The 13,111-nt window shown below is 32.9% G+C and overlaps 1 protein-coding gene across 4 annotated transcripts in view; it reads left to right on the top strand.

Moving 5' to 3' along the window:
- Window positions 1-13,111, top strand: part of LOC143920192 (calmodulin-binding transcription activator 2-like) — a 328,881-nt gene that overhangs the window by 30,889 nt on the left and 284,881 nt on the right. For all 4 annotated transcript variants that reach the window (XM_077442928.1, XM_077442927.1, XM_077442929.1 and 1 more), the window contains exon 2: window positions 9,325-9,632. In XM_077442928.1, the coding sequence (XP_077299054.1) occupies window positions 9,596-9,632 (37 nt within the window). In that variant the 5' untranslated portion in view covers window positions 9,325-9,595. The remainder of the gene's footprint in view (window positions 1-9,324; window positions 9,633-13,111) is intronic.

Below are 13,111 nucleotides of genomic sequence, written 5' to 3'. Positions count from 1 at the left end.
AAAAAAAAAATGAAGAAATTATTTTGCATCATCATTGAAACTTCTATAGACAAATTTCACAAAAAAATTTGAGCATTTTATATACGAGTAAAATCAATATGCTATAAACTCGTGAGAAATAGGAAAGGTTGCCAATTTGCTGGAACCGTTTCGATATAATCAGACGAATTGGCAAACTCTGATCGATTTGGAGTCACATATTCAAGGTCGGATCAACAGCACCAAGCCAGGGGTCGAACCCGTGACCACTCAGTTGAAAGAATTATACGCTAACCACTGATCTATGCGGCTGGTATTTTCAGAAATAAAGTTGAAAGATTCGTCACTCGTATGATCTGTGCTAGTATATATTGCTACGGAAAATTTCGTTACCAGAGACTTACCGGTATACTTGTTCAGCATCAACATTATTTGTTAGTGAAAATTGTTAACACATAATATGTTTACTGGGCGACGCGTGGCATTTATCTGTAGGACATTTTCGGCTATTTTATATTATTCTACCTATATATGTATATAGGAAATTTTTTGAAATTGAGCTACGAATATTATTATGTATAATGTTCATGGCCAATTTAAATTACAAACAACAACACGGAATTTCCCAAGTCTAAATTTTTTATATACATATAAACATATATGTACTTGAGCAACGCTGGTTATTTTTTTTATTAAGGGTATCCAACTCGAAGTTTTTCAATTTGTAACAGGTGTGATAGTTCCGGCATCGTGAACTTTCAGTCCGGAATGATACCGGCCAATCCTGGATGCAATCAACGAAGGAATATACCACTTCTTAACTAATCGAATAGTATAAAATTTAAATGAATAAATAATGATTTTGCTTATGTGGGGAGGATGTTGCGAAATTCAATTATGGGTAAAATTGAACTGGTTCGATTCAAATTGTGTGTGTGTGTGTTTGGAATCGATTTGGTAAATTTAGCAGGACTAAGTCTCTGGATGTGTCTGGATGCGATAGTGTAAGCTCGAACTATGGGGATGATAATGTTTAACGAGGACTTCTCAAACCGCTGTAATGTTTAGATATCTCCATATCGTCGTACGTAATGCTCGAACGATATTGAATCTAACCAATTCGAAATCGGCGGGTGTGTTTGTATAAATAGAATTCTTAGTATAATGTTTATTGACGAGATTCAAATTGGTTTGAGGAAACGATAATGTTTTATTTGTTATTATTCTACTGTTGATTTGGTTGAACATTATATTATACTAGTTTTATGCCCGTTGAGATTTCAATGGGTGCTTTATGAATAGTAAAATTAATCGGAATCGGAACTAAAACAGAAATCGGGATCGGTTATGCCAATTAAATTATGCAAAAATAATAAATAAATGTCGAAATCCGAATCAGAATCGGATAATATGAAAAATACGTATTTTTATATCGCGTGACGTAAGCAAAAATGTATATTTAATTTAGAAAACCCAATACCCACAATTATGCATAAACAAACCCCGGTCATTGACCTCGCATCCTTGAATATTATATATATATATATATATATATAATATTCATATATATATATATATATATATATATATATATATATATATATATATATATATATATATATATATATATATATATATATATATATATATATATATATATATATATATATATATATATATATGTAGATCGCAATTAAATTGTGTTATTAAAATACTTTTGTTTAAAGTCGAACGGTCTGCGAAGAGTGCTGTGGAATCGTGGGTCGTAGGATCGATCCCGCGGTGAAATTATTTTTTTTTTCAAATATCGTAAATATAAAAATTAATTTATATTAAAAATATATATTTAATTGTTTAATATGAACACATAAAAAAATGGTTTAAAATTTCGCTAAATAAAATTATTATAATTACGTATTTTTATATAGCGAGAACGAAAAATTCAATTAATGTTTAAAAAAAGGCCATTTGAATATTCTACGATGGTTTCATCGCTAACTCTCTGAACTCAGGTATACCTATAAGAAGATATTTGTGTTCGCTTGAGGGTTCGCGGGTTCGACTCCGAATAAGAATTTATACAAAGTTTAGGCTTTTTATCGATTCATTCATTATGTTCAGCTAGCGTTAGGACACACACATAAACAAACAGATTACTGTCTTTATATATATGTATAATATTGTATTAACTGTTATTATGTACCCGAGCGATGCTGAGTTTGTCATTTAAAAATATTGATTTAAATTGTGTACGAAAGTGTTTTTCTTTTGAAATAAGTCTTGCATATTTCATAAGTCGAATTAGCGATTGATCGATTGGCAAACTTTCGCGAAAGTGTCAAAATGTCAAGTCTAAACATTGAAAGTGATTATTATTATGTACTTGTTTGTGTGTTTGTTTTTTCCTTTTTATGTTATGGAAAGTGTGGTATATAATTATAATTGCAGATAGGATAGAAATATAATCACAAGAGGCTTTTTTCAAATATCGAATTGAAAACATCAATACAAGTTTTGATTGATGTTGTTTTGATTGAGATTGTATTTGTATCGTAACTAGCGATTTCATATGCATAGATAGTTTCGGTTTGTTTCATACATTCCAAATCGGTTGTTTAGTTCATTTTTTTTAAATTTAAATACACTACAATTTCTAAAAAGTTAATATTAAAAAATATTTAGTTATTAAAATATTTCCTACTGACTAGTTTGTCGTTTCGATAAATTGACCAACTGATCGGTATAGGCCTTAAATGAAGCTGAAGCATGTGAATTGTTTAATAATATTTTGAGGCATTAAAATACCTTCGACTTACTAGTTTTTCGCTTCGATTAAATGCCCAACTGGTTGCTATGGCCCTAAAATAAAGGTATAGCATCTTAATTGTTTAGTAATATTTTAAGGCATTAATATACCTCCTATTTATTAGTTCGTCGCTTCGATAAATTGCCCAACTGGTTCTATAGGACTTGCAATATAAAACCAAAGTCTGTCGCATGTTCATTTTATTTTACTTTACGTATATTTTTGTAATAAAATATATCATTATTTAACTATTTTTTTGATTAAACTGATTTTTTCTATATGTACATACATATTCGAGGTGTCATATATATCTTTGTGTAATAGTACACGATTATGAAACTATCTACGAAGCAACTTTGGGATATAAATGTATATTGATCTGAAATGGTAGCTGAGCTTTGTTATTGTACTATCGTAAAATAAAATATATCTGGTTTAATTTTATCCAGCGCTATTTTATCATAGTAATATTATTTTCACCAAAAGTTATATAATTTTAGATGATAAATGATTTGTTGTTAATTCAACCGTTAGTATTCCCACTGTTCAATATTACTTTTAACTATATTATAATATTTTAAAATGTAGATAATACTGTGTGGTTAAAAGAACAACAAAATATGATATACCAAGAATAACCGGAAATAAAGTTGTGGGTATAAAATATAGATTTGTGTGTAATATCAGTGTTTTAGATGGTGGAATCGGAAAATTTTCACAAACCGGGCACCGGAAAAGCGAGTACAAACGAATTTCTCACGTACTCCGATATGATCCGATAAGTTGCTTTCGAAGGCGAATATTACTGTATCGCGTGTCGGCGATTCGTGCTAGTGCATTTTTAAATTCGATTCGTACACAAATAACGACCCGCCCTGTGTATCGCGAGGGATGAGCGGGCCATGCCATCCTCGGAAACAACAACAACACAAAGATAACTTGTCTGTTAACGATACAAATATCGTAGCTAGCGACCCTACGACGGATAGATCTATGCATCTGTAAGCCCCATTAAGCCGCGAACTAGCCAAAATCGACGTATCAGGAACTTCCCACTGTGCTTAGAGTCTCACTCAAACTCAATGGAAAATTGGTAGAAGTGTAGATTTTTTTCCAAACTTATTTTTATATATGTAGGTATACAGGTATAATATATACCAAGAAGGCAGCAGTAAGGCTTAATGGTAGCGTGTATGTTTAGCACCAAGTGATCAGTGAGTTCGATCCGCCATACTGCTGGTTTGATTTGGGGGTATTTGTGACTCCTAATCGATTGCTTCTTATCATAGTTTGCCAATTTTATCTGATCATTGTTGAAACGGTTTCTCAAAATTGGAAAAAAATCATCTTTCCTGTTGTCACAAATCTTCTGTATTTATTGTGTGTATAATTTATAAAAATTATGTACAAAATCTAAATCCATAGATGTCTCAATGGATTAATTATGTAATTAATTAATTAATTAATTGTTATTTCATGTACTTTAGCTTCTGGAAATAGAGTGATTTATGTAATAATAAAATGCTGCATTATTTGTAATTAATTGTCCAGGAAGGTGCATTGGGGTCTTCCTGTCAAGCCTTCCTGGTATATGTATATCTATGTAAAAATAAAAATAAAATAAAATACCATAAAGGTCTAACTGGTAAACCCCAATGCGCCTTCCTGGCCAATTATAAACATCGATAATTTATTTTTATAATTATAAATTAGAATCGGTTTAGGTTTTAGATGGAAAACACGGGTAGTTTTCCAGCATCTTATTCTAGTTTGCAATTCTAACATTGCAACGGGGGGGGGGGGGGAGGGGGAGTCTTGGTTGTCTTCTTAGTGGCTTTAGTTTCGTTCAATATTTCAGCATTGCAACCTTACAGGGAATTGGAGATCTGTGAAGGCCTTTCCAGCGTCATGGGTATTTTGAAAAGCCATGGGTAACTAATCTTGTCTAGTTTCGTGCAATTTTTCGGTGCTGCAATGTTAAAGGGGATGGGGGAGCCGTGAAAGCCTTCCCAGCTTCCTAAATCTAGAATCGTGCAATTTTGCGGCATTGCAATGGGAAGGGAAAAGCCATGGGTATACTTCCAGCGTTTCTATATAGTTTCGTGCAATGTTTCAACCTTGCAACGCTTCGTGATGCAATTCAGCTAGTAGAATAGACTAGTAGTTAGCATAAAATGAGTTCAAATCCCACTGGTTTCTGCTGACCAGATCTTGATTTGTGACTCCAGGTCGATCGTTTCCTATCAGAGTTTCCCAATTTATCTGTTTTTCATTGAAACGGTTCCAACAAATTGGCAACTTTACTCATTTTCTAGCAAATCTTCAGTTTTCAGCGATCTAGAAATTCGCTGAATTGTATAAAATGCTGCAAGTTTACGCAATTGACCATAAATGTCTCTGTGGGTGTTAATTGATATAAATTTACTTTGTATAATATGATACTAATAACACTGTTCGAGAAATGACGACTTTTTTTTTGGTTCAGAGACGAAATATGACTTCTCTTATAGATCTATGCCTAGTGAACACGAATCTGTTAATAAAAAGTGATTGATTGGCTCGAGATTCGGAGATATATGTGTTTTTTAAATCGCGCGATTTTTCTATATTTTGGTGTTGTTTGGTCGATGTCTCAAAATTTGTCAATTTTCTGTTCAAAATGAATTGAATTGGGGTTACCTGTTAGGCCTTCTTGGTAGAAATTAAAAATAAATAAATTAATAAATAAATTCACTATATCCTGCGCAAAGAAAAACTTCGTCGTTTAAGCTTAGTATACATAGTTGTACATTTAAAGCAAGTCCTCAAGCAATCGTATTATCCAAAACTGTGTCGTCATAACCTTCGTTGTTCCCATGCGAATTGACGCGTTTTGGGATTAGCGCTCGGAATTAATGTTTTTGAGTCGAGAGAAAGAGGAGGAGGAGACGGTTGGGAAGATTCTGCCGTATCTCTAATTAAATATAAATATTTGCGTAAATCAGCAGAGATTTTAACCCCTTCCAAACCCACCCATTTCCCCCGACCCGTTTGTTCTTGTGCAGTAATCGTTCCGATAAACACGAAAGTGTCAGTTTGCGTAGTAATTAAAATCCAAGATGCGGTATCTGCTTCGCCTCGATTATCCTGTGTAAATTCGCATTAAATATCTGCTAAGGTAGATCCTGCTCCAAGGACTGTTTCTCTCTTGTGAATTTGCTTGTTTTTTTATTCGTAGATTCTTTCGTGACTCTTCCGCCGCATTTTTATGCCCCGAAATAGATAAATGTACGCGATCAAATTGATTGGGGGAGGCGGGTGGTTTATGGTTGCTATGAAAATAGTATTATCCGACCATTTGATTTTATATCATTGGACGAATCAATAAATTTGAACCGGGTATAAATAAATTCGTCAACTACATAGTAAGCACGCCCCGTGTGTCTATTTCGGTATTTTTCTATGAAATATTATAAAATGCACATTGTATTATTTCCATTTTATTGCCTTTTATACGAAATTTCTCTTTGTTATTTAGAAAAATATCACTGTTTTATTTTATTGTAAAACATGTCATTAAAGTTAAGTGGGCCGCGGAAGGGGCGATAATCTCCCCGATTTATTGAACGTAGAGATCGCTATCTACGTTATTTGTATCGTAGCTAACGATTTTACTACGACAAATTGAGATACAAATCACCCAACTTTAGTTCGGTTAAAATTTTTAATTAAATATTTTATAAAATTGCTCCAGTCTATCAAAAAATAATAAAATCAACCAGGAAATTGTCTAATAATAATAATGAAGTTAAAATGTCTATTATTGTTTAATTAAATTGACTTTTATATTTAAATTTGACTATTCTTACATATATATGTTATAGTGAAAGCACATTTCAAGTGAAAATATATCTTCACCAATTCAAGTGAAAATGTATCAAAAAATAAATTTACAACGTTTAACTCTATAAATTTAACCCTAACAAACCGAATCTTAAATTTTTATTTTACTTAGATATATACCAGGAAGGCTTGACAGGAAGACCCCAATGCGCCTTCCTGGACAATTAATTACAAATAATGCAGCATTTCATTATTACATAAATCACTGTATTTCCAGAAGTTAACAATTAACGAAAATAACAATTAATTAATCAATTACAGAATTAATCCATTGAGACATCTATGGATTTTAGATTTGTACATAATTTTTACAAATTGTACATACAATAAATACAAAAGATTTGTGACAACAGGAAATACGATTTTTTGCCAATTTTAAGGAACCGTTTCAACAATGATTAAATAGATAAAATTGGCAAACTCTGATAAGAAGCAATCGATTAGGAGTCACAAAACCCCCAAATCTAACCAGCAGTATAGCGGATCGAACCCACTGATCACTTAGTGCTAAATACATACGCTACCGTTAAACCATACTGCTGGTTTAACGGTAGCGTATATATTTAAATATATTTTTTTCTGTTTTCATCTTGTTTTCTTATGTAGGCCATTGTGGCGAATTAGGTTCTTCCTAGGGCTTCCATGCCGGTTTAAACCGAAACCGAAAAGCCGGCTTTTTGACCATTTTTCAAAAAAACCGAAAACCGGCTTTTTGGCTCGATCAACCGGCTTTTAAAGATTTTAATTAATGCTTTTTTCCTCAAAATTAAAAATTATGCTTTTTTCCTCAAATTTCTATGAAAGATCAAAATAAATCTATATAATATGTATCTAAACTCTCTTAGGTAAAAGGCGTATATTTCTTTGAACATCAAATAAAAGGTACTTACTGGTTTCTTTGAGATTTGTGATGGACGAAGATAAAATATTATTGAAAGTATGTAGTAGTTTCAATGACCTACCCAATTTCAGGTACAAAACATTATTATCGTGTTTGTGATATGCCGTTTCTACTGAATTTGTTTCCGAAATTTGCAACGGTTTGTAAAGCTTTTGGATTTTTAAGCCAAAACAGATGCGTAAAAGCAACGAAAGATGGAAATATTTCAATGTTGAACGAACCTCAGAGCGAATCTCAACAGTTCCTAATATCTATTCACGATTCCACAATTATAGTATATATTGTTAATAGTAGCTTATTTAATTTTTTGTACATATTTTGGATTTGCCATTTTACGGCTGTGATATATGTACATATAATACAAATTGTATTATTTGTAATATTTGATCATAACAATGATCTTATGAAAGTTCATAATGTTTATAACTCAATTTAATTTATAAAAAACTATTTTTTTGCATAATATAATACATATTCTCGGAATATTATTCTGCCCGAGTCTTGATTTTGGACGGCATATTGATAATATTTGCGCTAGAGCTCTTAAAATGTTGGGTTTCAAAGTGCCTTGGGTTAGCCTTTCCAAAGTGCCTTGGTACTCCGTATCTTATATAACTCAAAAGTACGAAGCATTCTCGAGTTTTCATCTATCATATGGAGCCCTAGTGATAGGGTTCATTGTTTAAGAATTGAAAGAGTACAAAAAAATTTTCTCAGATATGCTTACATGACTGTGTATGGTCGCTATCCCTGGCTCTACCCTAGTGCCTATCTACAGGGGGCACTGGGCTACAATTCCCTCGAGTCACGGCGTACAGCATATCTGGGAAAACATTTCTATAAACTTCTAAGTGGATCAATATACAATCCTCGTATTCTTGCGGAGTTGAAATTTAATGTTCCCAGCAAGTTCACAGCTACTAGATACCGCGAATTGTTCTTCCCACCTGAGGCACGTACCAATTTAATGCTTTCGTCCCCTGTCGCCAGGGGCATCAAGCTCCTCAACCAGATTTCTATTGGATTGGATCTGTTTAATCTAAAATATACTGATCTGGTTGAGGTACTGTTTAGTTTGAGATCGTAGCAACTTGTAACATATTGCATTTTTATATTCATATTTTTACATTTTTATATTTTCAAATTTTTATATTTTTATGTTTCATATTTTTATATATTTATCTTTGATATTATTATTTTTCATTATAATTTTATTTCTCATGTTTTTTATATTTTTATATTTCATGTACTTACAATTTTATATTTTTATATTTTATATTTTTATTTTTACAATTTATATTTTTTATATTTTATGTTTTTACAATTTCGTATTTTTATATTTCATTTTTTTACAATTTTGTATTTTTATATTTGTTTTATCCATAAATGTCTTTTAATTAATATATAATATTATTATAATATAATAATAATTAATTTCCTTTTTATATAACCATAGTGTCGACTTGGAGTTGATCGTAAAGTCACTATGGCAAATTTGTGAATAAATAAATAAATAAATAAATAAATAAATAAATAAATAAATATTAACATTATTTTTTTTTCAATATAAAAATTTTAAACTTATAAAAAATCCTTATTTTCCAAAACCGGCTAACCGGATTTTTATTTATAAAAAAAACGAAAACCGGCTTTTTCTTTCGGGCGGTTTTTTGGAACCCCTAGGTTCCTCCTGTAATGCCACAATGGTCCAAAACGTTTAAATATAAAATAAAGTTTGTATGTTGTTTTGTTACAGTGAGCGTCGGGTGTTCTTATGAGGAGGGGCGCCGGGGGCGCAGGCACAGCAGCTGAGGCAGCAGCAGCAGCAGCGGGGTGGTGGTGGTGATGTGGGGTGTGTGGGGGCCACGAGGGGCGCAGCGCCTGTGAGCGTGGCGGGGTTCGGGGTGGCTGCGGGGGGCGCCGGAGCGCGCGCCCCTGCTTACGGTCAACACCATCAAAACCATCATCAAAACCATCACCAACACCAGCATCAGCAACGGCACCATCACCACCACCATGTCGTCGCCATGCAGACACACGTCTCCAACACGCCGCTCAATGCCAGTGAGTATATACATAACACAACATCACCAATCAATTCCCATTCACATATACATATGTATAAAAAAATATACAACGAGTGCCGCAGATGTGACTGTGGAAGATGGCCTCCATTTCATATCGATCAATTGCACCCTGGAGATTTTAGGTCGTGCGCTACAACGGAAAATGCTATTTCCTACTAGGACCGAACACCTGTCTGTGGCAGGGATGCTTTTCTGTTTGTTTGCAGCCATTTTTCAAAAGGCAATGTCGTACACGGTCGATTTTAGCTTCTATAAGAAAATTGGACTTTCTCTATGAACTTTTTAAGTGCAGTAGTTTGACAAGTGATTCAACCCAGGACGGATGAAGGAGGTGGGAGCCTTCTTCTCTCTCCTTCTCAAATTTTATTCCCACCACTTGTGGGAATGAACTTTTGGCCGTAAAATTGGTCGATCTTTCGATTTGCGCGGCTTTCGATTTTGTTCCTGTGAGGATATCTTAACCCTTTGAGTGCTGACGTCTTTTCTGTTGAAAGCGCTGAAAATTTCGCCAACATTTCTAACTAGAATTATTTAAAAATCCAATAGAAAGCGGGTATAAAAATTGTAGCTTATCCAAACAAACCCTAGATAACTACTGCCGAGGATTTCGAGTTTTGTAAAGGTGTGTTTAGACTCTCTAATATATCTTGCGACAATATAAAATAAACAAAATAAGTCTATTAATTAATGTATTTTTCCAAAACTAGTTCCATCTTCTTCATTGTTGTTAAAATACAATGCTCACAATCTAAATGCCAAGCCACAATCTAAAATACTGAGCAGTTAGGGAATTCCATCGAGAAATTCTACTATGGTTATAAATTAAGAAATTCCGGTGTAAACCGGTCTTTATAAACATTGACACGGATTACACGACCCATGTTCAATGCATTTTTTTTAATGCTACCTGTAAAGGCTTAGGGGGTAGTATTCTTGTTTATTTTTTACAAACAAAACAACAACTATCGGCGTATTTCAGACTTGTTGGCAACGCCGATCGGCGTTGGTCAGCATTCAGAGGGTTTAGTAATTTTAATCAAACTTGAACTATTCCAAGAATTTCTAATCAATTAAGATTTTTCCAAGAATTTTCCAACTTGCTTAGTTTTATATTTATTTATTTATTTTTAATTTATACCAGGAAGGCCTAAAAGGTAACCCATTGCGCCTTTCTGGCCAGAAACATCGTACATTTAATACAATTAGTATTAAATGTACGATGTTAATATATATAATATAAAGAGACATAAATGTACGATGTTAATAATATAAATAGACATCTTTGTTCAAATATGTAAATTTGCAGCATTTTTAAATAATTTAACGAAATTTAGTAAATACATATCAATTAACATCCACAGAGACATTTATGGTCAAATTTGTAAATTTCCAGCGCTTTATACAATTCAGCGAATTTCTATATTGCTGAAAACTTGAGATATACGAGAAAATGGGTGAGGTTGCGACTTGTTGGAACCGTTTCAATGAAAATCAGTAAAATTTGCAACGTCTGATAGAAATCGATTGACCTGGAGTCACAAATCTAATGTCTCCCCAGCAGGAATCAGCGGGATTTGAACCCGTGACCACTTTGTTCAAAGCATTATCTGCTATAATCAATAGTCTATTCTGCTGGATATGTATAATATAATATTTATGATGTGTTTCTAAACGTTGTTGATTTATTTATTTAGTTTTCTCTGAATCTCCGCTAAATTTTGGATATGCCTAGCATTTTTTGATCGTAAAGTACTTTCATAAATACATAATTTGATTCAAAATAGCACTCTTCATGGCCTCCTCCTGTTTCTACAATTTACAAATTTTCGATTCTTTTGTGGACTTTTATATTTATTGCTCTCCATATGTGTTTTTTCTCACTGTGTGTGTAAAACAAATTTTATTGGGCCGCTTTTAACGTAATCGATTCGTTAAAATTAGCCACGATTACCGGAGATTGCCCTCATTTTTCCAACCCCCCCCCCTTCTTTGTTCTAAGCTACCTAAACAAACTCATTAAGAACGGCAATTGTGAAAGAACACGTTTTATTTATCCGTGTTGAAATGTTGATTTCGTGTGTAATAAGCGTGTAATTTATACTCGGGAGATGTTTTTCATGAAAGAGTATAAACGAACGGTATTATATTGTGTATATATCTGAAAGAAGGAATGGCATGTGAAAAAGCTGTTTTAGTACGTTATTACGAACTAAACGAATAGCAAAAAAAGGGTTTAGCGCTCGTTATACACGTTGCATTATTTACGAGCGAAAGAAAGTTCAAAATAATTAACGCGGATAATGTATATTGCTGTCAATTGAATTCGTATGTATTTACGTGTCTATGGTTTAATTTACAACGTTTCTTTCCTATTCCTAACCCCCCCTCCCCCTAAGTGTATTTTTTTTGGTGTTTTTACAACCGAAAAATACAGAGCGTGTTTATAGCTTGGGATTTGTGTATTTTTATTGCTCTTCTTTAAGTGTTAACGCAATTTGGCACACGTTCGCGGTTCCGGTTTTCACTCGAAAAAATACAGAAGAAAAGGTTAGCGGATCTGTACTAGATAATACGCTTGGCTACTTTTGTTTTCGCGATGATAAGTTTTATTATACATATGTGTTATACTACAGTCGAATTAACCGGCTTTGCTCTCGAGAAAATGTAAAAAAAAGTAATGAACTAAGAAGAGGTTAGTAAAAAAGATAATTATTTCAGAATTAAAAAAAAAATATTTGTAAATTGGAAACTGTAGATTTGCAATGGACACAAATAAACATTAATTTTTAATTAAATGGGTTAATTGAATATATAAATCGAAGTTATTTATATTAGTAGTATGCAAATTTTGATATTTGTAAATTGAAAACTGTAGATTTGCAGTGAAAAACAAAAATGTTTGATAACATTAGACGATTTCTAATTTTTTTATAGTAGACGAGGCCTGACATCACTCAGGCGTATAAAAGCTGTAAAAAATTCTTTGAAGTGCTACAGCCTCTTCCAAAATCCGTCTAAAAAGTCTTAAGCTAGGGTATTTTAAGATGGTATCTTAAGTTTTTGTGTTCTTCTATTGAAAAATGTGGATTTGCATAGCTAATAAAATAAATATACAAACATACATTTTTATAGGTTGCGTCCTTAGAGGCGAATGTGATAACTATAAGTCTACAATAAATTTTTCCCGTTCAAAATTACTTTTCTGTACATTTCTGTGCAAATGGGACGTTATTTCGAAAAGTTAGCAGTACTCTAATAGAGTATAAAAACGTGTACGAAGCTGCAATTAAGTTAAATTGTGGAGCTAATAAACATGTTGCATTTAATTCGTAGAGGGACACGTGGTACAGGTAGTCAACGGACTCTGTTGTTTGGTCGCGGTGCTACGCTGCATACCAACTTAAACTCGACCCAAGCTTGCAAATTTAATCATTTCTTCATTTGAAGACCTACATA

Source organism: Arctopsyche grandis, chromosome 12 (genome assembly GCF_051622035.1).
Source record: "Arctopsyche grandis isolate Sample6627 chromosome 12, ASM5162203v2, whole genome shotgun sequence".
Lineage (NCBI taxonomy): Eukaryota > Metazoa > Arthropoda > Insecta > Trichoptera > Hydropsychidae > Arctopsyche > Arctopsyche grandis.
The sequence above is the reverse complement of the archived record's forward strand: the minus strand, read 5'-3'. Positions and strand labels throughout refer to the sequence as shown.